We start from the raw sequence: 27486 nt of genomic DNA, 5'->3' as shown, positions 1-27486 counted from the left end.
TGGAAAAGTGAGGGAATTTACCTTTTTGTGGAAATATCAGGGATATTTCTTGTGTTTCTGCAAAAATTGAATTTTTTGTAGTAGTGCACTAAAAATCGTTTTCTGGACAAAAATAAAGAGAAGAAATGTTTCATTTGTTGTGGACAAATTATACTGCAGAAAACTATGTTCATCTAGAACTGTACTACAATTAGTGTCTATTGGAATTTACTACTTCCTTGGTAGATATTAATTATGATTAATAAAAATAGTTTTCACATGTAACATAATTGTTTATTACTTATGCCATGATTGTTTTTTTTATAAAAAATAATTGTTTCTCTGTCATTAGTCAATATGTGGTAAGCAAGCTTACCCCTCCTCCTACCCAGCAGCCAATTACTGTTTAGTTTATATTCTCTTTTTAATCTTTACATGTGGCATCAATGTTTTAATACTTGGTTAAGATGTATTCTAAATGTGAGTGTTTATCTATACGTGTTCGTTTACACTAACTGCCAAAAATATTTTGTCTGGAAAATTTTGATTCTTTGTCTAGAATAGTTTACAAAAAAGCATTTTATTTTTATGAAATTGTAGACACCCTGGTATTGTCTGCTATAAAAATGCTACAAGATTTTTGGGCTAGCAAAAAATGCTCTGGAATATGCTTCCGTGTAAAGAGAGCCTTAGGAGGTAAGGATCTTTGAGAGATTGTGAATTTATAACACAAGTGTTTGAGCCCCTACAATGTTTTACAAAAGTTGGCGCTCCTGCAACTAGTAATAACTGTTTTTTATACAACACCCACTTTCACTGGCAGGTTCAAGAAGTACACAGGGAAATGACGGACCCGCCAGTGGGAGGTCAATCTCTCTGCCAGCGCTTAGAGCCATTGCCCACGTACGGCTGGAGAAATTGCGCTCCAGAAACTGGATCTGTGTCACGCCGATCTCTCCAGCAGGTTACTGGAGACTCCAGGCTCCGCCTCGTACAGGAGTCTATCAAAATACAATGTCTCTTTTGCAACAGCTCTTCTGACGTCAGCATAATCAGTGACTCCTGTTGCAGTTTGCCGATCGAGGTTAACAGCTGTCGAACCACCCACAATGCACTGCGGCGGACGATGACCTCAAGGAAGAGTAAGCAATCAACGTACTCAACATTGTTGTTATTGTTGTTAATGTAACAATAATTGCAGAGGACTTAATAGTATCTGGCAGAGGATTTGTAGGAGTGTCAGGCTCGCTTTAGAGAAAAGCATTTTTTTAAAACATTTCTGCTACGATGGAATTCTACCTTGTAAATTGAAGAAATGTTATGTGCATCAGTGCATGGCATATTTGATGATCGGATATACTAATCGGGACTGGACCTACAAAGAAGAATGCTTTTCATTGATTGATTTGCTTTATTTTACTTCGCTTTTTGTGCCACTTTTGGCTAATTTGCGAAGATGGGGATGAGAGATGATGAATGGACACTCACAAACATCCATGCCCAGGCCGGGATTCGAATTCGGGATCCCTGGCGTTGTAGCGCGACTTGCTATACACTCCGCCACAGGGGACGGCACAAAGTAGAACATACAACGTACCTCCACCAGGAAACGAACCCAGGATCCATTGAATATAAGGTGATAGCATTAGTAGATTTCTGTGAAAGAAGATAGTTGTATGTTTTTTGTGTTAAAGTTACAGTGGTGTAAGTCACTTTTTAAAAAGAAAAGACTTAGACACAGAAACCAGATCTTTATAAGTCAATCTGCTAACAGAAAACGTTAAGTAAATCATAGATTCATTCAACTGGCAACAGATGACAGTTTAAGGTCTAGTGATAAAGGAAAGGGCTGTTGTGTTGATCATCAAAGTGCTGTGAGTCAGACTTATTTTTCTTTTTAAGAAAGTGACTTACAGCACTGTAACTTTAACCCGAAAATTGTTACAGAATGAAATCTTCTTAGCTTCACAAACAGCTGATATATTTGACCTAGAATACTTTCGCTTTGAATATTTACTTGACCAGTAAACGTTATTACTTTTATAACATCATTAAGCCTTGTTTCCATGATATGAAAAAGTCAATATGCTGACCAAGTGCACTTGGTGCAGAGTTGAAACGTTAAGTTTAGTTTATGTTTTTAATAAAATAAATTTCTGCCTTGGTCAGCATATTGAGTTATTTCTTTGTAACCAACAGGCCCCAGATCCGGTTTCCGGTGTCCTGTATCAAGTAAAACTATCCCCGATGAATATTTTGTGCTAAACTTTGTTTTATTGTCTTGCTCTTTGGAAAAAGATTGATCGAACATTTTTTGTTCATTGTAATATCATGCTACTCGTATCTACAGGTATACGTTTTATAATATAATCGCTTTCGAGAGGGGCACGTGCCTCCATTCCCCTCCCACTAAATTCCAATCGAATGTTATCACAAGGGTTCGGAAGTTCATGACGTAAAGATCTCAAAAATTACAGAATGACCTTATAATTATTTAAAACTGACGTAAAAATAATTTTCCCTCTTGAAACGAGAGCTTGATTTTTTTGATATGTTATGAGAGAGAGTAGTTGAATCATTCGACAGAAACCCGTTGTTTGGTGGTTTGAACTACTAAAGCAACGGGGAAATGGCAACTAAATGTTAATGCAGTTTTCTTAGTTTTATTACAAACTTACACTGCAAGGTTTTACGGTGCAAGTCTCTGAAAATGCAGTTGTGTTACTTGTGCATCAGATTATAATTTTTTGTGAGTAATTTTACTTTAAAACCACAGATTAAAGCGATAATAGTGCCAAGCAAGGCTTCACGAAAAGTATTTCAAGATTTCTGGAAGAAAAATAAATTCCATTGCCAATGATTCCACTTAAAAATTATATTATGTTTTTGCATTAACCATATTTTTAATTAATGGAGCTACTTGCTAAGGAGACCATGTTGGGAATTTAAATTTGTGAGTTATGCTAGGAAACGAATTTAAAATTCACGAAGCATGGATGGGGCAAAAAGAAACTTCAAAAATGCTTTTAAAATGGACCAAAAATGGAAAAAAGCACTGAAAAATGACTTAAAAGCCAAAAAGAAGGTGATAAAATGCAAAAAATATAAAATCAAATCAATGTTTTCCAGTTCTAACTGAAGGGAAACGTACTACCATCGGGATTTTCAATGTCATCAAGGTCCACGAAAGAAGGTGATTTTTGATCAATCAGTGAACGCTCAATCGAAAAGATGTTTAACTCAAGTACTGTATTCTTTCATATTTAAGGAACAAAGGCTTGCAGATGAGTTCACGCCTATGATGCACCACAGCCCAATCCACGGTCGAGATAAGTACCATATTTTCCCATCATTTTTGCACTGTGAAGATTTGTGTTCTTACAGCTACCACGTCAACGTCACTCTTAATCTTAAAGCGCCCAATCCGAAGACCGTAATTTGTCCAGAAAGGACCGAAGTAGTCAGTGAGTAAACTCAGGAGTGGCTAGTGTCGGATCTGTTCTGCTTTACCTAGTAGCACGTCTCTTGGTGAGGACGATTTCACAGCACAGAACTTCCTTCCAAAGATTGGACGAAGCTGAGCAACAGAGGTTGGAAGCTAGATAAAGGATGACCAAAGTCCCAGCCGGTGTAATGTAGGTGCAGAACTTTTCACTTCCCCTTTTTATATACGTGCATGTGTTTTGATGTATTCGTAGGGAGTTCCTGCCATGTATTGAAAGACTGAGAGCAAGGGATTCTTGTTTGTTTGTGTCGTGTGTTGCTACGTATGGATCTTGAAGAGCCTGCAGTTGGGAAAAGGACGGACTTTCATCAGTACTTCAGGGAACGCTTAGTGAATGGATGAGAGGTGAGTTCACAACACATATCAATGTAAAGTTATTCAGTTTTCATTATTGGGTAAATTTCTCGTAAGGGACAGACGGATTTCATCAAATTTACAGGAGAAATTACTTACCGAATGCAGTTTCTTTATACTTCTGGAAGTTCGGGGAAGTGTTTTCTCGCATCGTTCATTAAATTTTGCCGGTAAATCATCTATTTTTCGATATAAATGTGTGACCGATGCACGAAAGACTTTGCATCCATTTACTTCCAGGTGGATGTAGCCTGTATGTGATGACGTAATCCCGGTCAGTGTTTCCAAACATGTGTTTTTGTAACTGAAGAAGGTACGTTTCGAAAATGGTTTGTGGGGCTATGTGTCAATGGTTCGTGGGGCTATGCGAGAATGGTGTATGGGGCTACGATATTTTTTTCGAAACCAATTTTTAACTATTGTAACCTATACGTGACCCTACCTAACCTAACCTTACCGGAAATGGTTCGTGGGGCTATTCGTCAATGGTTTGTGGGGCTACGTAGGTATTTTTGGGTGCAGTGGGGGTGGAAACACTGCCTGCCGAATACGGTAGTGAAACTGTGATCGCCATTTTGTGTGTTACCGAAGGCAAAAAGAAACGAAGAAAACTTACTTTCCGTGAAATAAGCGAAATGCCACCTTCAGCAATGTTTCTCAATGCAGAATACGTAAGTACGAATATTCAAATTAAATGAACTAGCAAATTTCAGCCGTCTGTCCCTTACGACAAATTTACCCAATATTGTTTTCTGTCTATTTGAAGTTATCCTGAGTGAAGTTGAAACACACAAATAAAAACTATAAATTTAAAGTCTACAGTAATACCAACATCGAATTGAACAAGTACCATTCCTTTTAACAGTTTCTATAGAATTTCTACTTTAATTATAATCATACCTGTGTATGTTATACATAATTTGAAATATTCATCAATCCGTAGGTACAATTTGATATGTCTAGAGGAGAAACCGTCGGAGTGACGTCATCATAAGCAAGAATGGTATACCAAGTTCACGATGAGATTGCCTTCAGAGGACATTTAGGACAGTTCTTCCCTTTTGTAAAGAAATATCAAGGATTACTCAAGTGAGTACTCTAGTTCCATTGTTCTTTTAATCTTTCATGATTGTCGCCTAATGTTTGATGTGTTGTTTTCTGAATTATATTCATAGGAGAACCCTAGTTCGTGTATGTTTACGTTGCCTATAAACCCCGATGGATAGTAATAGGAAATGTGACCAATGTAGAGGTTCAGCTTCCCGAAGAAGAAATAGGAGTTCATTATGGGCATTTACGACGATGGAACTGCGACCATGTGTTGAAAGAAATGGATAACCATTTGGTCTAGGGACGGGGATTGAATTGAGAATGGAACGAAAAGATGTGTGTGGAAGTGTACGAACAGTATTTTTACTTTGAGGAAGATGGCTTACGTTACTAGATCAAATTGTATACAAGAATTTTATGTATTTAGAGTAAAAATTCCCTCTTTCAAGAGGAGATAATTTAACAGTAACTGTATCAGAACATTACAACGTTTAAAAATCACACAATGACTTCACACAAATACCTTTCCAAATCTTCACTTTTCAACCCTTGATCTTTTGAAATATACTTCAGTTTCACGAATTATTATTACATTATAAACAATTAGCATTAATTTATTTTGCTTTCGCAGTACGCCAGTAGCAAGCGGAGGGCTATCAAGTAGACATGGAGCGAAGCCTTCATTATTGAGGCCTGTAGTCAAATGGAGCCTGTACGTCTGGGGAACTTGTGCCAAAGACAACCCACTTTGCTGCTTCACCTCGCTCTGCTCATAGAGGCCAATATTACATTGTAGGTGAGTGTAACGTGGTATTTTAGCAGACAGTTCATACATATTCTTGTAATATCATATCCCAGATAGCATTGAAAACTTGCTGCAACCCTGAATCAAGCTTGACATGTTAAGTGAAGAAGCTTGTACCCAGCTATCTAGTAACTATAAGTCGAACTTGTAGCAAACTTGCCAAGGCAAGCCTGCATCAAGCTTGGCGTACGTAGCTGTAAGCTTTCGGCAATGGCCTTTCTACAAAGCAAAAGCAATACTACTTACATCAAACTTGCATCCAATTGGCCATATAAAACTTACTTTCACAAGCTATAAGCAAGCTATCGTAATGTTGCCACGAGTTTACGTACGTGCTATCAGAGATAAGTTTAGAAAGCCGAAACGCTTCTTTCTAGGATTAATCTGCTCTGTTGTAGAGGAAATTATTTTGCTATGCCCCTTTTAGCATTGGACCGTAAACTGGTATGTTCTTTGTATTGGCTTCAGAATTAAATTTAGGCGTTAAGTATTTACGATCACGATATTCTGTTATTTACTTTACGTGATGTTAACCCGTATTATAAACTCATGCACATTGCTCGTAAATATCGCTTTCCTTGTTCAAATTCATTCGAAAAACCGAGCGCACTCCTGATATGAATGTAAAAGGAGCTGTTAATTGCATTTTTATCTTGCTTATTTGTTATCGTTCTTATCAGCTGGTTTGAGATCGAGCTCGCTAAGTGGTCGACTTCGGATCTCGCCACGGCAGTTCCTGGGTATTCTTTGTAAATGTCCCTTGTTCAATTTCATTATCATCGTCGCGATCAGTGAAAAGTGGCAGAAAAGCGAAGTAAAATTAAAAATGCGTTGTTGTTCTACACGTTTCGCTAACCGTGACAGTGAAGCGGGATGTAATGGGGAACTTCCTTGTAAGTGCCCAAATGTTAACTTCTCTTCATGTTGATTCATTTGTTTTATTTTATTTTATTTTGCTTCTCTGCCACTTTTAGCTAAGCGCAAAGATGAGGATCAAAGGTGATAAGATGAAATTGACAATCACTAACGAAGGATTATTCTGATTGTGAGGCCAGACACCAGAGGCCAGGGGCGTATCGAGACTCTAGTGAGGGCCCCCCAGTTACTGCTATTATACAGGGTGTCATGTTAATGGCGCCCACGGACCACAGATTCGTATAGAAGACATCAAAACAAACAACTTTTCCCAGTAACATTTTTCTCGTTGGTGCGTCGTTTTGACGCTACAGCCGTTCAAAAAGAACCGTTTTGCCGCCTGGATGCTGGCAACCCAACACAACAGGATATCGCACCCTGGTTGTGTCACAAGGAGATCAGCAAACCCTTTCACATCATACATGTCCTTCATCTTGTGTTTGAAAGAAGTTCTAATAAAATTTGAGACTGAAATAAAGGTTTGGGAATGTTTTTGCAATGCTTTCAGGTTCTTTGCGAAGCTCAGTGTCTATAGATCTTGACAAATAGAAGGTTTGCAGTGGCGTGCCCAAGGAGGGGTTGGTGGCTCAGTATTCCTTAGAAAAAAAAGAACGCCAAAAGCAAGACAAAAATGGTAAAATGAGGGTTTAATAACGAAAAAAAAATATATGTAAGCCCCCTCTCTTCTTTGAAAATGATGATCACGCCACTGGAATGTATCACTTTCTATGTGTCCGCAAGTATTTTCATGCCTTTAAAATGATTGTCCGTTGTGAGCAAATTGTGTAAAATCATAGTGTAAAATCTTCCTACGTTGAATCAGCACTCTCGGCTGGCAAGTCTTTGAACCGAGCTCGTCAGGGTGCTTTTTTATCTTTTTGATTCTTTTGTCAGATAATTCAGTTGAAATCCCCTTAATTGGCACATAATTTGAACAAGTGTTTCAAATGATTTCCGAAGCGGAGTAATTTCTTCGAGAGCGTTCCAAGCAGCCAGATCAAGAGTGTAATGCTTGTAATGACTTATTAGAGATGATATTCATCTATTCCAAGACTCAACATTGAACAGTCAATAATAATATGAATCTGAAATGTTTAATTTTTACCTAGAGGCCAATTGCCCCATTTTTTTCATTTCGCTTCCTGCTTGTTAATATTACATTCGGAAAAAAATTCAAAACATCAAAAAACTTCTCTTTAAGAGCGTAGTTAACTTATTATTTCCATGACCCTCGTAGTGGGTAGAGGGTTGGATTCGGCTTATGTCTTGTTCAAGATTTTAACACTTGCGATCCAAGAGCACCGTTACAGAGATGCTGTTACAAAAAAACAGGGATGTTTCCAGGTTGCCTTGTACAGCATTAAAAACAGAATTTAATTTATGACGAACGCAATTTTGAGGTGGAAGTTGTTGGGTACTTTCTTGTACTTACGCGGATGGATCTGTGAATGCACGAAATAGGAGGTGTGTAATTTGTTTACCCGGAAGCGCAACAGATGGCGTCATATACGCATGGCGAGTTTTGACAACTTTAAGTTTACCGTCAGTGGCGTAGGAGCCGATGCAATGGCGAGACGCTTGCAGAATTGGTCTGCCGTGGAAGTGCGAAGTGTCATGAGCTTATTGTGGGCGAGGAATGTTCCGGCAGCAGATATTCATCCTCAACTCGTGGAAGTGTATGGTGAGAGTGTTATCAGTAGACAACATGTTGCGAAATTGTGTAGGTAATTTGACTTGGGAAGGGAGGATGTGGCGTGTTGAGTGAGGGTGTCATCTTCATTCATGACAATGCAAGAGCTCACACGACCCGTCAGACTCAACAGTTGATGCAACGTTTCAGGTGGGAAGTGTGAACCACCCATACAACCCGGACTTAGCCCAAGTTACTTCTTTCCTTTTCCCCAGTGTTCTCGTCCGAGGATGACGTCAAGGCAGCTGCCATTAAGTGGTTCAATGAGCAGGGACATGATTTCTTCCAAGACGGCATCAACAAGTTGGTTCAGCTGTCTGATAAACGTCTCAATCGCCTTGGCGATTACGTGGAAAAGTGATGTGTGTGTGTGGCCTTCTTAGAATACACCATCAATTCATACCAGGTCATAGTGTGTTTTTTCATTTGTTGTTGTAACTTTTTTTTCTGACCCATCCACGTACACAGATTTCCCGGCCAGCGTTGCAATCCTTAATTAATTGTGAGAGTCCATAACTTTATCCCGCTGGCATTCCTTGCTTAGCATAGTGGGAAATCGTGGCATACTGCAGACGTGCAACTGCTTGCAGTGGGCCAGTCTACAGAAAACAAAAGTGGAAAATTCATTACAGTCTTCCGAACTTTCGGGGCCCCTTTACGTCGGGGCACCGCCCCGGCTGATCCAGCCTAATTACGCCCCCTGCCAGAGCCTTGTCAGTCATCAAAATGCAGTGCATGGTGTAGTACGTGGGAGAGAGGTTGAAAGTTTGATGCTTTCTGAAAGGACCACTCCTTGCACAGTTCTTCCAACGTACCCAATTTTGTATTTCGCGCTGGAATAGTTTCGGAGGTATGAAAACATTGCACAGTCTATGCCGCGTTAAACAAACAACTACTACTATATTCCATGAGGCCTTATAAAGATCACTTCGCGGGCTTGCAGCAGGCGGCAATATGGGGGTGTGTCTGCGAGAACCAATCAGGTCTGCGAACGAGCGAGCCCGGTTGCCACAGCTAGATCGCTGCACCTCTCTGCCTCTTGCTACCTCGGCCTGTTTGTTCGGCTGAGGAGCAGACGACATAAGACTATCGGCAACAGTGTGCGAGCGACATCTGCTGTTAGCTCGCGAAACGCTCTTTCTAAGGCCTCCTGCAGTATATGAAATTTTATTTCCCAATGTAAGCTACTGACAGAATAATCTTCACTTAAGAAACGATCCCTACTTTATTTAAATATTGTAAGTTTGCTCTCTGTACTGAGGAACAATGAGGATGGATAATGATTTGATGAAGTGACACTTAGAAAAACACTCTCATGGCCACAGAGAGAGAGAGAGAGAGAGAGAGAGAGAGAGAGAGAGAGAGAGAGAGAGAGAGAGAGAGAGCGATAGAGAAGTGAGAGAGCGATAGAGAGAGAGGGAGAAAGGGAGAGAGAGAGCGATAGAGAGAGGGACAGAGAGATAGAGGGAGAGAGATGGAGAGAGATGTAGAGGGAGAGAGAGAGAAAGAGAGAGAGAGAGAGAGAGAGAGAGAAAGAGATATGTAACAAATTGTAAAATACACGAATAAGCAGCTGACACTTTTTTTGAATGTACTAATCCCCTATTCTGTCCAGGAGGATAGGTTAACGGATACACATGCTAATTAATTATGATGTAATTACCATATTTAGTAATTCGTTAGAAATTTATGACCACTAAACCGAGGTATGTGCCAATAGTGCCTCAGTTGCCCATTGGACGAGAGAAATCGTCATGACTTTGAAATGAGAAAGCATGTTTTTTTGTTTTTCGAGGAGGCAGGTAAAAAATTGTCTAATCAGCGAATTGGTGTTGTTGGTTGTAAATACGTACCAGATAGGTTGGATATGCGATCACAGCATGATTGAGTGTAGTTTCGAGTATTAGAGGAAGGATTGACACTCATTTTGTTACAACCCGCCCACTATGCGGCAGGTTGTAACAAAATGCGTGGGTTTGTAACACTGAGTCCCGAAACTGTTTAGTAATTTTTATTCGAAAATGATGTCTGTACTAATGTGTATTATTTCGTATGGTAAAGATTTGTGCCAGAATAAATTTTGAAAAAAACATAGTTAATATTTGAGAGAGAAAGGAATTATAAGTGTTCGTATTAAGCTTTTGTACGAGAAAAATAAACAGAATTTTAAATCGAAAGGTTTCGAAAGTTTTATAATATTGAATCCCTTTAACAACAGTTCCCATGGGCATGTTAGCGTGCTTATTTTGAATGTAATTGTAACTGTAATTCTGAGAACTTGAAATGATTTCGAAGCTAGCAGTTTCCATAGCGGAGATATCACACGCGATATGCCGGGAGTTGCCGACTGGCTGGGCGCCAAGCGGGCCGCCGTCAGGCGCACAATGGACAGAAAATCGTACTTTTCTCTTGTTGTTTTACTGTACCTTGCTGTTCCATTATAAACATATCTGAAAGTTTACATATTTTGTTTTTTTTTATCTATTTTCAGATATTCCTGTGCGTTCATCTATGACGGAAAATGTTACAACCTGCCCAACTCAGTTTTACAGTCAACCCCCATGATAGGGTAGGTTGCAAGAATTGCAAGGTTGATAATTTCTCACATACGACTCATAGTTTGTTTGCACTTATTGTATATTTTTAAAGTAGAAACATATACACCTCGAAAAGGAGCAAATTGGTACAATAATTCAGTCATAACTTTTTACTGGTTAAAGATACGTAGAAAAAACCTTCACCATTGCATTTCTCGTGAAATTCTAGCCTGATTTGATATATCATATCACCCTCTTCCCATTTAAAATTCTGAAGTTGAATTCAAGATGGCGGACATCAAGATGGCCTCCGACCGCGCGGGTGGCGTCAATGTGGTTTCCCCTTGGCCCTGTGTGTTGAATTTCATTTACGTACTAGCATGTACACATCGGCAATATACTCGAAACGAAAGTTGAGGTGCATAAAAATATTTCTCATTCCCTGGCACACTCTGTACTTGTGTTTAACGCGCTCTGGAGCAGAGAGAAGCAAACAAAAATATGAATTAATGTTGGTGATCCAGATGATGGGTGCGGATTCGATTCTCGAATGGGTGTCTCCTGCAGCAACTATATTCCGGCTTTTGGCTGAACCGGCGCCAGTAATTCGTCAATGAGCACCCAGGGGCAGCAATACAGAGAGAGTGAGAGGTGATCTTTCACTCTCTCTAGGCAAAATAAGAAAGCCTTCTTTTTCTCCTCCAGGAAGGAGAGAGAAAGAGAGAAACATACAGAGTGAGGAGGAAAGAAAAGAATAAAGAGAAAAGACTCATTTTCTCTTCTAAGGGAGAAATAGAAAGTAGGCGTGCCTCCTTCCTTCTCTCACCCTCCTTCTGACGGTAGAAAGATAGGGATGAAGGCAAAGAGGGAGGAAAAGAGAGATAGGTAGGGAAGAGAAGGAAGAAAAAGAAAGAACAGAAGGGGAGAGGTACGAAAAGAAAAGGAGGAAGAGGAGGGAAGGAGAGGAAGATAGGAGGGAAGGAGGAAGAGAGAGAAGAGGGGGAGAAGAGGAAGAGTTGGTGAAAAAGAGAGGATGAGAGGAAGGAAAATTAGATAAATAGGGAACAGGTGGAAGAAAAAAAAAGAAGAGATGGGAGATGGACGCAAAGAAAAGAGAGAGGGGAGAGAAAACAAGATGAGGACTGAACAGGGGGTGTGAAACGAAGGAAGAGAATAAGAAAGAGAGATAAGAGAATAAGTGGGGAGAGAAAACAAGATGAGGACTGAACAGGGGGTGTGAAACGAAGGAAGAGAATAAGAAAGAGAGATAAGAGAATAAGTGGGGAGAGAAAACAAGATGAGGACTGAACAGGGGGTGTGAAACGAAGGAAGATAATAAGAAAGAGAGATAAGAGAATAAGAGGGGAGAGAAAACAACATGAGGACAAAACAGGGGATGTGAAACGAGGGAAGATAATAAGAAAAAGAGAGAAGAGAATAAGAGGGGAGAGAAAACAAGATGAGAACAGAGCAGGGGGTGTGAAACGAAGGAAGATAATAAGAAAGAGAGAGAAGATAATAAGAGGGGAGAGAAAACAAGATGAGGATAGAACGGGGGGGTGTGAAACGAAGGAAAAGAATAAGAAGAGAGAGATAAGAGAGCAAGAGGGGAGAGAAAACAAGATGAGGACAGAACAGGGGGTGTGAAACAAAGGAAGAAAATAAGAAGGGAGACAGAGATAAGGGAGTAAGATAGGCAGGAAAGAAGAAAGAGAGGGGGAGGGAGAGAGAGGAGAAGAGACGAAGAGAGGGTGTAAAATGAGAGAGAGGAGAAGAGATGAACAGAGGGAGACAAAGGAAAAAGGAACACAGGGAGAAGGGAGAGCGGCAAGCGTGCAGACCTCCAACAGGGCCGAACTCCCGAATATCCCTGTGCAGGGCTCCGCGAAGCACCCTCTTATGGTACGAGCGGTCCCGAGTTCGATACCCAGTGTGGGCCCACAACATTTCGATACTGATCAACATCATGAGGACAATTGGAAAACTACTTGAAAACAAGAAGTAACGGTTTCGATCTCGAAAACCAGAAAACAGAAGCGATGGCACTCGATGCGCTGACCAATGACAAAGCAGCTTGGCACGCTCTGGCCTTCAGAAAACTTTTGCGCCATAGAGCTTAATGCAAACGGAATAACGTTACCTCCAGCAGTACCAAATATACAGTAACATCATTAATGAAGGCATTGCTAGCCGACCTTCGTTGCGGAGTGGTTAGAACAGAGCGATTCGAATCCCGACGTGTGTGATTGTCCCTTCATCAATTTAATCTTATCATCACTCATCATCATCTTCGCGATGATATATAAACCAAATCAGAAGTTATTACTAAAACTATTCCATAATGAAATGCGTATGCACTTACCTCCTCTTGCTAACTGCAGTACCTGGCGTTATTGTAACTAATGAAACAGCCACTTTTCCACCAGATCACCCCTCGGCTTCACTTTCTACTGAAAGTCCTGCGTGTAAGTGTCGAAGCCAATTAAAACCGCGTAGGGAAAACTCCACGTGCGGTTATCAAACAATCTGCGCTAACAACAATCTCCCACTTGACGTAGGCAGCCAATCACCGTCTGTCTCGCCAATTGTATCTTTTCCCTCCGAATGCAATTCCTGTTCGAAGTGTGTCGTAGGGCTACGTGTGGCTAATACCAAGAGATGCTTGGCTTGCATACTTGAGTGTCAAAGACCGCAACACGATCTGGCCACACTGTGCATTTTTTGTGTAGCATTTCCCAACCTTTGCTTTCAATAGATCTTGCCTGGGGAGATTTGTCCGTTAGCCACACAACGGGTTGAAAGTGCTTTCGTCTTTAATTGACTCCGAACTCGTCTCGATATAATGGACAGCTTGCGTGCGAGAATAATTTCTTGCCTCGGACGTTAATGTACGCGTAAATAAGTAAAAAGAAAAAGGCATTGTCATTTGTTTCCAGTTCTGCTTCAGCCGTACCATAATATTCCATCTGTAAGTGTGCAAGTTTGTATTTAGGGCTAGTGAAGAACACTGTCTTCAAAATAGAGGAAGCTATCTTTCAAATATACATACACACGTCGCTATTCTGGCACTTTTTTCTAATTCCGACGGTCAGGATGAGTGATATGATGTAATTCATGAAGAGATTCTGACAGAGAACACCTTTCCCAGATCAAAATTCGAACACGGGAGCTCAGGAGTTGTAGCACGCTGTGCGAAACTCTCCTACACATAGTTCGGCTCAATTATACGTAGGCTATATATATATATATATATATATATATATATATATATATATATATATATATATATATATATATATATATATACAAACATACATATGTATGTGTGTCTGTGACTGACTGATTAGTCTTATTTCTGTCAGTTTTGGCTAATCGCGAGGATGAGGATGAATTGTGATAAGATGAATTGGGGTCCCTGGACTCTGCTTCTCGATGTCAGAGCTAATGATGCATGCACTGATTCTACTAAAAATGGACTAAAATAACTTATTAAAGCGTTTATTCAAATGTATAAAAGTACAAATAATAGAAAAGTGTTAAAAAAGAACAAGGAGTAAAATTCAGTGATGATTCAGCTTGTTGAGAATCCCGCAGATGGGTCAGCCCTGCAAAACAAGAGAGAAGTATTTGGTTACAAGGGTGAGATACTCTTGGACAATTTGTCAAAGATAATACTAGTGTAGTTTGTATGTACCAGGCGCCTTCTGAACAGACGGCTTGAAAGTAAGGATTCAGCGATCGGTTGTGTTCGGCTATCGTCGTTTACTTCCGTGTCCCAGAGTGCCAAACGCCGCTCGCGGTACTCAAGTAATATACAGGGTTATTCAAAATGATGGATATACTTTCATTCATGTATATTTCCTTGAATATACACTGAATATGAATAATATACATACAAGAGAGAGGGGAAGGTCTAAAGTTTCTAATACTACCGCTAGAGCGCAGTTGCGTAACCAACCACTCGAGTGCGCATGCTCGTGCCACCAAGAACCCTTCAGTTCAGTTCCGAGTAAGATGGCCACCATGCAGCACAAGGTTTCTGCGTTCTTGAGTTCGGCAAAACTGAATCGGCAACAGCAATGCAGCGAGCATTCCGTCTTCGATTCGGCATAGAACCACGAATTAGGAGGAGCATATACCGTTGGTTTAACCAATTTCAGCAAACTGGATGTCTCTGCAAAGGAAAAAACACGGGCCGACCGCGTGTGTCAGAGAAGGATGTGTGGCGAATTGAAGGCAGTTTTGTGCGCAGTCCTAGAAAGTCAACTGATGCAGCTAGCAGAGAACTTGGAATGCCTCAAGCAACTGTATGGCGAGTTTTGAGACGCCGTTTCTCAATGAAGTCCTTCCTCACCGATGGATAGGTCGCATAGGAAATGAAGACCTGGCTCTTCTGTCGTGGCCCCCGAGATCTCCTGATATCACACCATGTGACTTTTTCCCATGAGGGTATGTCAAACAAGCCGTGTACGTACCACCTCTACCACAAACTCTAGGGAACCTGTAGAACCGTATCACAGCTGCAGTGAACTCAGTTACACAAGAGATGCTTCTTCGTGTGTGGAATGAGTTCGGCTACCGCTTAGACTTTCCTCTCTCTCTTGAATGTATATTATTTATATGGAATGTACATATTCAAGGAAATATACATGAATGAAAGTGTATCAATCATTTTGAATAACCCTGTAGTTTTGAAACACGACATGTTGTCAAACCTATTAGTCCAGTCTAATTCGCTGCACTTTTTGACATCATGTGTAGCGCAAGTGCACCCCAGTGTCAAGTTGGTGCAAGGAAATTCTGTTCAAGTAGGCCTTAAGCTTATCGCCCAAGGAGACGCAGAGGAACGTGGTAAAAGAACGCAACAAAACTTCAATTGCCTGCTTTCATTGAAACCAAATGGTGTAACGCCCACTAAAGGGAAATGCGCGGAACCGACACGGGAATTTCCCTGCCAGAAATTTCCAGGTTATAACCCACTGAGACACCGGAAGCGCGTCTGTTGCGTTCTGTTGCTGCGTTTTTGCGCGTCTCTGTTTGCGTCAAGCTTTAAGATAACCTGCTCACTTCTGGCATGGAAATTCCCGCTTCGGTTGCGCGCGTTTCCCTGTAGTGGGCGTTACACCATTTGATTTCAATAGAAGGAGCTGCGTTTCTCCATATCCCAGAGAGCGATAAGCTTTGTAGTGCCAGAAGGCTGCTGTTCAAGTTCCGTTCGTTCGATTGGTTAGCACGTACAACGTGACCATACATTACACTGTACGCCGCTCCAGAACGTAGTGCAAACGGTGCAGACACCAAATACAGTACGTGACACCAAATTAACGAAGTAGATTCTTCAGTATTGCACCAACCAGACGCGGGAGTGCAAGGACGGTAACAAAGGAGCATCGAGCTAGACGAGGCTATTCTTGTCTCAAGGCAGCCAATGTTGTTCTTAGGACGGGCACATTGAAAATTAGATTGCCACCAGCGCCAGAGTCCTTCCCTCCATCCCGAAAACGATGGGGATATATACAGCACGCAAGGTCAGAAGCCAGTGTGTGTGAATATGTATGTAGTAAGACTGTGATATTTGTTCCGGAACAGGAGCGGAACCTCTTTTCTCGCACAATTTAAATTCGGTCCAAGTTGGGTATTGTTTCATTGAAAAAAGTCCCTGGACCGTATTTAAATTCAACCGGAAAATGGTTGCTGGATCGAATCGAAATACAGAGCATTCCCTGACATTCGCTACGAGACTCGGCGGCAAGCGGCCCGGCATCAGCGCTTGTCTTTGCCGGTGAACGGGTTCGCGACAGTCGCACGCTACAGTCTGTTTTTTTCGTTCTCCCTGCCTTCGCTCTCTTTCCCTTTCTGTTGACGTTGCAGACTGACGCCAGCATAATCCTCCCTCGGAAGTTGTGTTGTGTCGTGTCCGTGTGTTGAAGATTGTGGCTTAATATGGCACCACAAAAGTTTACATTACAACAAAGGATTTATCTTGTCGAGTGTTACTTAGGAAAGAGGAATTGTGGAGAAGTGCGACGACGTTTTGCAACGAAATTTCCTGGTGTTCCCGTTCCACATCGGACCACTATATTAAACCTCGTGATAAAGTTTCCATCCGTGAGTTAAAAGAGAGTATTGTACGAAAAATCGGGAGAATTACAGTAGACAAACTTGCACGTGTAAATGCCAATTTCCTTGGGAGATGCAAGGAATGTGTTGCAGAAGAGGGACATCATTTTCAACACCTTCTGTAGTCAAGGTTAGTACACAATATGAAAACTGTAATTTTAATAGCCGACTCTAGCGAATGTCGCGGACCCCGTTCACCGGGAAAGACAAGCGCTGATGCCGGGCCGCTTGCCGCCGAGTCTCATAGCGAATGTCAGGGAATGTTCTGTACTTAAAATGACAAAAGGTTCTTTGCGATCTACAACCCATTTGCACTTGCTGATTTTCTCTCCAGGACGAGAATTGAATTTATTTAAAATTCTTGGACCCTATAACAACCTTGATTTAAACCGGTACTCCTGGAGGCGACTCACCTGCATGTATCCACCTTGGGAGAACTCCAGTTGCACATCACTCATCGTGTTGCTCCAGCCACTCGAGAATGACGTCATAGTTCCTCTGCATCCAGTTGATGTTGGAAGAGACTCTCTCATTGGCCTGCTTCAGGGCTCTGCTGGCCAATGCTAACTCTTCCTTGTTGTTCGCCTGCAACTCCTCCAACTGGAACACATAGAGGTAGTGGTTACTGCGAGAATTTCTAAGGCCCTCTTTACAAGAAAGCATTTTCCTTAGCATTTGTCTTAACATTTATGCCATGGCCAAAATGCTTCCTCAAGGATAGGATACGTTCTACTTCCGTAGAATTTTTCGTAGCATAACCAATCAGAAGCGACGTCTAGGTCACGAGTGCAGTTGTAATGGCGGCCGAGTGAGATGGAAACAATGTATCACTTCACATTTTCAAAAGCCGATAACTATTCAACTAAGAGGAAGAGCGTTTTCTAAAAAAAGGCACTAAGTGCAAATCAATGGCACTGCTTAAATACATACTTTAAAGCGCATACAGTACACGCATGGAAGAATAAGTTAGTTGTTTCAATTGTAAACACCAGACACTGGCTCATGGGCAGAAATATATCAACAGGCTATGTAGGTGAGATTGATGGTTACTTATCTTTACAAATAAAATGTGTAGTGTTTCAGTGCGTTTACACGATAACTTGTCTTTTAAATTACACGTCTTCTTCTTTAAATACGTAGGGGCCTCCCCGATGGCGCAGTGTAATCAAGGGTTCCTGGGTTAGAGTCCAGGTGGAGGCACATAGTGGTTCGGATCCCACTTTAAACTGTAGGCCCAGTCCCGATTAGCCTTACTGTTCATAAAGTGGACTTACACCAACAAATCAAATAAAAAAATCAAGTCTTTAAATACCTGGGTTGGAAATTTAATAGTGGCAACTATTAATTTACAAATGATAAGAAACAGATACCTCTGTGAAACTTTTACAGCCTTTCAATGTAGTCAGCAGCATTGTGTACAACCGTTGCTAGCGATGTGGATGTCCTAGTATTTCTGTGCAATGCCTGTTCTGTTGATGGTTTGAATGTTGTCTGAAGAATCTCTGGAACAGTTCGGAATCTTCATCTTAGGGATCAAATCAAAGTCACAGGAGCTGGTAGAGCATCTACCAGCCCCATCGAGCTAACAAATCAGCCACAGGTTGCGCTACATGCGCCCGAGCATTGTACTGCAAAATGGCGGGAGGATTCAGCAGAAAGTGTCCCCTCTTGTTTCGCAACACAGGTCGTAGGTTATGTTTCAAATGTGAACAGTAAAACCACAGACAAGTTGGTAATACTGCGCATTGACGGTCTGTCCTGGAGGAACGGCAAGAATCTCCAGAATTTTGACATTTGTGGGGTTCGGACTGCACATTACACAACTTTAGACCGCCAACTCTAATGATACTCTATTCCTCTTGTCACTGCGCATGCGCCTAGTATTGGAAGGAAGAGTCCATTTCCTGGGAGGTAGCTTAGGTATCAAACTATACCGTGTTTGTTACAACCTGTCCCGGTTCCCGCGCTAGCTGGTCGCTGGCTTTTCTCCGTGCTGGGGAAAGTCAAAGCCAGGCAGCCAATTAAAATACGCAACGTCTCAACAGCGTCTACGTAAGCGCCTCTCTTCTGGCTTCCATTCGCTCCTCGCTGCCCAGCAGACGATTTTTTCCTCGTTTCTCACTGGCACCGAAACTGTCGAGCGATCGCTAACGCGGAAAACGGGACAGGTTCTAACAAACGCGGTATAACATGTGGTATAAGTGAAAAGCACCGGTTCCGTTTCATGACATATATTCAGCAGTGTTGCCAGTATTAAATTTCGAACCCACGTATATTAATTATTATGTGAAAGCCACGTCAGTCGTATGCCTTTCGTGCTGTATATATTATCAACCATTCTCAGCATGCTTCGCATGACAGTCGCAAATGGTAACCGTAGTGTTACGTGAAATCCTTCCGGGTAAAGTACTCTCTGCTATAAAAATTCTATGAAACTTATGCTACCAAAAATGTTAGAGCAAATGCTTCCTTCTAAACCGGACCTAAGTTTTTTTCTGGAATAGACACAGTTGCAGCGCTCATTATTTAAGACAATTTCTAAATTGATGCTCGAGCCAGGTTTATTGTAATCGTATTTGTCCAAATTTGTGTTGTTCATTAGTTACAGGATATTAATAAGCAAAGGCTGGAAAAAATAACCAGTTGTGTTCGTCCGTCCATGCATGCCAACTGTCAGTGTCACGAAAGACATGAGAGTTATAAAAGTAAATAATTAATAAATAAATAAGTCAATAAAACATGTTTTTGATATGCTGAATGAAGCTTCTGCATATTGAGAGATGTTGATCGGACATTTTGATAACAGCTAGATACCTTTGGGTATTGATTGAGATTTGAGTTTCAGCAGCAGCGTAACTTGAGGCCCCTTTATTCCCTTTGAGCATTCTACCTGCACCCACGCTTTCGTACACCCAACTGCAAAAGTAATAGTAGGCGAGTTGTCCATCACCAGTATCATTCGGTCTGTTTTCCAGAACGTGGTGGACATGTATTGAAATGAAACGGAATTCCATATTTTAAAAGAACGAAGGATGTAGAATAAAGAAGAATGGAAATAGTGATACTATTATCTTTGCCGTTGGGTGTACAGTCACCGGTAATATAATTTAGAGACCTAGGCCCGGACTAAGTGGCTTCTCTGCTCGGAGTTATGTGTGTTGCCTCACTTCACGGCGATGAGTCAAATTCGATAAATTCATGATCAACTTTTCAATTGGAAGTTCTGCTATCGTGGTAGAGTTATGCAACACGCATTGCAGGAACTAGTATTTAAGCGTCTAGGTGTCAACTTTTTATTGCTGGTAACTGTACATGAAGATGCGATGGAACTAACCTCTTTCATGTGGTCCGGCTGGTTCATCAGTCTCGAAATGGCGTCCACAAGGCTAGACATGTGGAAGAAATGCGGACCAATGCTGGAGAAAGAACAATTAATGGAAAATTAATTTAACACAGGTTAGAAGCTGAAATGAAGAGACACAAAAGCAAACAGTTGCATGTGTCTTAATAAGAAAATGGATGGCAGGAATAGTAAATTCTTATTAAGAACAAGTATGCAGCTTTGCGTTGATAGTGCCTGTGAAAATTTATGCGTAACACTATTAATAATAATATTCATCAAAATAGTGATTAGGAACTTTACTTTTCATCAGCTGGACTGGACAACCTTTTTGGTGTTCAATAAATAATAGATTTAATTAAAATAAAAATAATTTCTTTGGGGGACAGTTGTCCAATTTTAGTGTCTTAATTAGACATTAGGTAAATAATGAATACGTGCTGTTATACATCTGTTCTTGAATCATCTTTTTACCTGTGACTGTAGCAATAATAATAATTAATTGATCAATTTTAATAATATTTTAGTAGGCATTCTAATCTAATTAACTTCGTGATTATACACTTTATTATTATTATTATATGTAAGATACTTGCAGTGGCGGAGATTGGGTTCCAATACTAGAAGGCTAGGTGCAAAAAATTGGGGGGGGGGGGGGCAAGGACAGTTTACCTTCCCTTGGTACATAAGGGTTAGCATAGTGCAGGGGCAAAAGTGGCAAATAATTTGGGGGCTGCCCTCCCTCGTCCCCCTTAATCACCGCCACTAGATACTTGGTTTGGACCCTTCTTGAAATGTACACTTGGCAACATCTTATTTGACCGGCCTCAAAAATTTCAAAGTCCGGAATTCGTAAATTTGGCAGCATAGCGCTTTAGAGCCAACTAAAAGTAGCCAACTTTGCAACATTTCTTCTTCCTAAATGGAAACGCTCTTGTGATTTTTGGTTCATTATTTCACATTCCATGAAGTTAAGCCTACCCTAAATCAGTGATACAATACATGAGTAGACAAAAAAATCTTAAGTAGAAATACGGATGTTGAAAATATTTCACGATTCCTCGCTCTGAATTTGAAAAAGGTAAATTTATGTGCATTTTGAAACACTGAACAGGTTCTCATCCACTTGGAAAGAATTGCCGTCACATTTGAATGCAAGGAGGCAAATTTCTGATGATTTCATACGAAATTTTTAGGAAAGATACCTTGCACAACACCAAACGATTCTGCAAAGTGTGTCTTTTCCTTGGTTCTTGGCGAAAAATGGTTCGAAACTCCGGCACAAGGTTTCTTAAACTGAGATCAACGTGCTTTACTGAGGTTTTCGTTAGAAATCTCCTGGAGTAGTTGGTTAGATGACAACACTTTTCATTTTTTACTGTTTTCGTCAAGATCGAAACATCGTAGGTTCAAATCCCACCCCTTCCTGATTATTTTTTCTTTTTATTTACCGAATACGAAGTGTTGTAATAACGTAATATAATATTATATGATATTACTGTAAATATTTATGCGATGCATGCTCAGTGGCGGCGTTTGGGTTTCAAAACTGATGGGGCAAGGTGCCAAAACTGGGGAGGTTCCCTTGGGAGATAAGATTTAGCATAGTGGAGGGGCAACTGTCCCTTCACCCCCCCCCCCCCCCCCGCGTAATCGTTGCCACTGTGCATGCCTCAAGTAATACTTCTACTAATGTTCTTAAACTTTCAGTGATTGGCAGGATTTTAGGAAAAACGTTTCCTTTCATTCAGCTGTCATAAGTTATGTTAACACATATTTTAAGAGCTTATATGTCATTAATGTCTGTTCTTAAACATGATGTTGTTGTAATCAAGGGGTCCCGGGCTCGACACCCGGTGAAGGCACGTTGCTTCGGGTTCCAGTTTAAAATGTAGATCCAGTACCGAATAGTCTGTCTGTGCAGAAAGTAGACTTAAAACAACAATACAGAAACATATACAAATAGAATGTTCTTTGCTTGGAAGTTACGAGTGAGTAGCGTAACCCGGTCATAAAAATCTCCTATAACGGCTGAGGACTCGACGTGCTGACCCCACGTCACCTCATACCGGTTGAAGAACTCCACACCTCTAGGTAGGATTGTGGGAGGGAGACTGGAAGTCGGGAGATAGGCTAAGGCCCTATATGCTCGTCAGTACTCGTCAGAAATTCAATCAAATTCATTCAGCTGTGCGTCATAAGTTGTGTTAACACACATTATGAGTCAATGATAATAAGTTAAGAAATTGACAAGACGTTTCTGGACTGAAGGTGACTAGGGGTTGTTTTCTTGTAACGTCGTTGCTGTGTCCAACTCGGCATTGTGATTAAAATTACTCTATCTGCATGTTCACTTTCCTCTTACATAAGTTTTCCTTTCGCGAAAACATCGTTCCATAGTTTCCAGTTTGTCAATATATTTTTCTATGAAGCGTTGAATATAATTCTAGCCTGCTTTCCACAAGCTACACAACTTCTTCCTCTCTCTCTCTCTCTCTCTCTCAGAGGTGCAATGTAACATAATTTAAGAAGGCCATTGTTGCACAAACGATAAACGAACACGTGTTAAAGTCTCTGGGAGAAGCAGGTATGGGAGGCTCGATTTTAACTGCAAATCAGTGCCTTCGTTACAGGAAAATCTCCAATAAAGCAAGGAAATAACTAATGAATGGTTATGCTTTGCCATCTTTACGGTTAAAAATAATAACCCACAGCGCTACAGCCCTTGAAGGGCCTTGGCTTATCTACCGACTGCTGGTCTCCCTCCCACACTGTTCCTCCGTCACCTATTATCGCGTGGAGATCTTAGACCAGTATTGGGGTGACGGGTGATCAGCCCGACGAACCCCCAGCCGTTGTTGTAGGTCTTCTTGACCGGGTTACGCTCACTCACTCGGAGCTTCCCAATTTCCTCACGATGGTGGGTTGCCACTGGCCCTATACGTAGGCCGAATAAATTCCGACCAGAGCCGGATTCGAACCTACGCCGTCCCGCAGCGAACGATGTCAAGACGAGTGAACGCCTTAACCCGCTCATCTACGGAGGAGGACTTACGGTTAAAAATAGGTGATCTACAGCTTTAAAAGAAAACCGTTTTCCAGATGGAATAGGTGTATGCATGAATAGAAAACAAAAATTAAGATATCGTATTAGCTGTGGAGTTCATTCTGTTGCAGCTTTGTGGCACATCCGGTAAAGGCATCCATTTCCAGTCCCACTTGTGTCTTTGATAAGGGTTCGATGCTCACTTCATCTGGATATTTTTATTTATATTGAGGCCTATAAGACAATAATATATGAAAGGTTCCAAAATATTTCTTACATGAGTGTATTTTTGTTTAATTTGTTAGTCCTGAAAAGGACTGTTTGGGAAAATTGAACATTTATTTAATATCTTGTCCCGTAGCCACCTGCATCTATGACATGTCACAGGCGTCGAGGAACGGATTGCACAAGATGTCGAATATACCTGTGCGAAGTGCATACTTCATTCCAGGCATTGTTGACGTGGTCAAATAGTTCTTCACTTCTTCGAGGTGGTGGATCAGGCCAGCTTTCTTTCAAGCATCGAACGACCTCGGCCCACATATTTTCAACGGGGTTGATGCATCCCATGGGTGGCCACTCAATTAGATGTATGTCGTTTCCTTCAGAAAACCAACGCTGAACGATGGCTGAATCATGGATGGGGGAGTGGTCTTGCTGGAAGTCAATATTTCCCTCGGGATACAAAGCTCGCACGCCAGGAACCATAACATGCTCCAAAATGTGCACATACTGCATCCCGTTGAGACGTCCTTCTATGCGGTGTAGGTCACCTCCGCCACTGAGAGACATCCAACCCCAGACAGGCACGCTCACCCGTCCACGCCGACGTGAGTTAGCAACAAAATGGGGATCAAATTGTTGTCCTTGACGGCGGTAGACCAGAACCGGACCATCATTTGCAGTAGAAAATACTTTCTCGTCTGACCTATACCCGATCAATATTTTCTTCAGCAAATGCTAGCCTATTGGTTCTGTGTGCATCCGTCAAGACCTCTTTCTTTGCTGCCCTTCGTGCCCGTAAACCAGAAGCAGCCAGCCTCCGTGGAACTGTCTGTGGGCAACGAGGAAAATCGGCCCTTGCCTTGAGTTGAGTGGCTGACTGGAATAGATTGGCTTCACACTCCGCTATCAGCCGATCATCTTTCACTGGTGTCGAAACATGGTCCCAACTCTCGCGTCTTTTCCGTGATGTCTCACCAGTTTCTTCGTATCGAGCCCACCACCTCCTTGCTGTCCGTGCTGGAACGCCATACTGCTCGCCAGCTAAACCAGGTGACAATCCAGCTCCCTCGATTAAACCGGTCACCCTTTCTCTTGTGAATTTGTTGTAGTGATCCATTCTTCGCGAGGTTGAAGAGAGAAATGTTGCATGCCTCTGTTTAGAGCGTAGTTCAAAGGAAATACGGTCTTCTATTGGTATAGTTTATCACGTGATGCTGCAGTTGGTTCAAAGACAACATCCAATAACATTCAACCATGAAAAGTTTCGTACGAATTCATACGAGAAAAATATGTCAAGAATAATAAAATAAATTTTACCATTGTTTACAATTACATTAGTTTAATTTAATAAACAAATAAAGAATAATTATGACAAATGTGCTGCAACGAGTGCTCTTGACATCCATGTGTAAAAGTATTTGGTATTACTAAACACGCACGCACGCTCAGAACATCTGTAGCGTAGTGGTAACGTGTCAGACGGTATACCTCTTCTTACGTTCATCTTTTCTCTTTGAGGTATTGGTTCAAACCCAGCTCAGCTTTCACGTTTTTTTAATGTAATACCTAATGTAAAGTTTTTGTCACTATTTTTCGTCTACAACAAACAAGAAAAACAATAATTAAACGATCTTCTCCCCAAAACAATGATTGAAACATCATATTTATTCACATAATAAATCTATTCCACTCACAAAATTAATTCCTTCGGCTCTCAATGCAACATCACCGAAACATTCAAGTTTCAATGTTCATGTTGGAAATTGAACAATAAACAGTTTTGGGGACACATTGCTTTATATAAAACCTCATGTTATTATGGAAATATACACAAGAAGTCGAATGAAAGTATGCGTAAGGAATACTCTTGAAACTATAGAGTTGTAATCATGCGATTTGTTTTTCACAGAGTAATCTGTTATATTCAAGGTTAAATTATTTCAAAATTTTTGTATTCAGTAAATATCGTACTTCTGTGCTCACTTCAACAGAAAAGAAATGGGGCGGTTAGGATTTTAACCTGTGATCTTTAATTTTAGATAAAAAAATACACCTCTTACCAACTGTTCTACAAGGAAATAGACAAAAAGTTTCCTAACACGGTTGAGGCAACAACCATCTGCCAGTGCTCCAAACATTTCATTGCCACAGATTGTGGATAAGTTGCTCTCTACAGAAATGCCCGGTATTGTGCAGTGTATTTTAGCTCAAATTTTGCCTAAACTCATGCGAACTTTGATGAAGAGGATTTACAGGAATATCAACCAGGTTATTTCCGGATAGGCTTCCGAGGTTTTGAGAGCTCTTTTATATTCAAGGATTGAAGTGATGACTCATAACGTGCTTGTTACTGGCAAGCGTGGTCGTAACTTCCATTCCTCATGCTGCAGAATTTTATTTTCAGAAGGAGTATGGCATGGGACGTAAAATATATATACTCTTCTTGCATGATCTCTCTGTGTGTTTTACGAGGTGGAAGTAATGATGAAGCGTTTAGAATTTCCGGAAACCATTTCAATGATATTACTCAATCACGTGCCACGTGGAATGCCAGAATCAAGTAACGTATATGCAAGTCTGAGGGTGGTTGTTTTGAATATTGCGAATTTGGTGGAAAGTTCGTTAGATATAATACTTTCTGTCAAATAACACAAATATGTTGTTGAAATTAGGCAAGTATTTTGGATACAAAGCAGTGGCGAATTAATGATCATTCTCAAGTTTTGCATTTATTAGATGTCACGCAATATATAAATAGTTATTAGTAGATTTTTATCGCATCGGCCTCGGGCGCAATAGCCATTTACTTACGTTCATTGGGGATTTATTATTAGTTTTAGATGCATTGGAAGATCGAAGTGAGGGAAACAAGAACTGTCATTACTATATAAACGACATAACATAACCAATCTTAGCGAATTGAATACATTAAACTCTTTCGTTCGTTACAAAAATTCACTACATCAATGTAGTGGATTATTTCCTATTATAATTGTGTGTTAGTATTTTGAAATAATTAATATTTTATGTGTGCAGTGAAGAGCGTACACAATACTTATCTTAAATTCCATTACTTGATTGATGATTTAGTTTAACTTAATTCGCTTTTTTAACGTTTTTGGTTAATCGCGAAGATGAGAATGGGTGATGGGATGATGAAATTGATGAAGGAAAACTTACAAAAACACCCATGCCTGACCAGGATTCCAACCCAGGATTAAATACCAATACCTACAGCATCCTGAAAGCATCTATATTATATGTTAATTAGTCATAATGTGTGTTAACTCAGCTTATGAATAATAGCTGAAATACAAAAAGTTTTAACCTTAAATCCTGTCAAGCAACTGAATAAGCATTTACCTTCTTAGGGAAAAAATGTGCAGGAGAAATATCCCTCGAAGTGTGCATCGGATATTTTTAGTGTTGAAATACCAACTGTCTCTGAAAAAAAAAAGACGGTGGGATTTCAACCCACGACCTTTCAAGTGTGTTGAAAAATATGGATACTAGCGTCTAACCAACTGCTCTACGTTAACTTACTGACAACATTCCCTTACGATAAAATCGACCTTCCTGTGTTCCAGCACGTCTTCTCCACAAGTCGTGAAAGAAATGATTTTTTTTAGAACTGTTCGATATTGTGCAGGGTATTGTGAATAAAATGTCGCATAAACTCCTCAGAAATTTGTCTCTTTCTACTCAAACTTGATGGCGATTTACTCCAGGTGGAGAAAACCCCTGCTCAGTGTTTCAAACGTATGTGATTTCAAGTCGAGCACGCAGAATTGTTACAATTCCGCAATATTCTCATTCTTACTCTTATTTCAATTTACTATTTCAGTTTCAGTGTGTATTATATTAGCGATTGATAGTTTATAAGTTCATGGAATGTGCGAAATTGGAATCCTTTCACCGCA

General features: G+C 40.7%; 2 protein-coding genes across 2 annotated transcripts in view; both read right to left on the bottom strand.

Annotated features, from left to right (window-relative positions):
* LOC145999353 (uncharacterized) overlaps positions 1-13655 on the bottom strand; it is a 266207-nt gene extending 252552 nt beyond the window's left edge. The window contains exon 1 of the mRNA XM_083136293.1: positions 13198-13655. The gene's annotated coding sequence lies outside the window, so the exon portion shown is untranslated. The remainder of the gene's footprint in view (positions 1-13197) is intronic.
* A 662-nt stretch (positions 13656-14317) lies between these two features.
* LOC145999769 (aminopeptidase N-like) overlaps positions 14318-27486 on the bottom strand; it is a 137450-nt gene continuing 124281 nt past the window's right edge. Inside the window, exons 14-16 of the mRNA XM_083137064.1 lie at positions 20290-20371; positions 17369-17555; positions 14318-14440 (exon numbers count right to left, since the gene is read on the bottom strand). Of these exons, the coding sequence (XP_082993190.1) occupies positions 17406-17555; positions 20290-20371 (232 nt within the window). The 3' untranslated portion in view covers positions 14318-14440; positions 17369-17405. The remainder of the gene's footprint in view (positions 14441-17368; positions 17556-20289; positions 20372-27486) is intronic.

Source organism: Lepisma saccharinum, chromosome 15, assembly GCF_977018435.1.
Source record: "Lepisma saccharinum chromosome 15, izLepSacc3.1, whole genome shotgun sequence".
Lineage (NCBI taxonomy): Eukaryota > Metazoa > Arthropoda > Insecta > Zygentoma > Lepismatidae > Lepisma > Lepisma saccharinum.
This window is presented reverse-complemented; position numbering and strand designations above follow the sequence as displayed.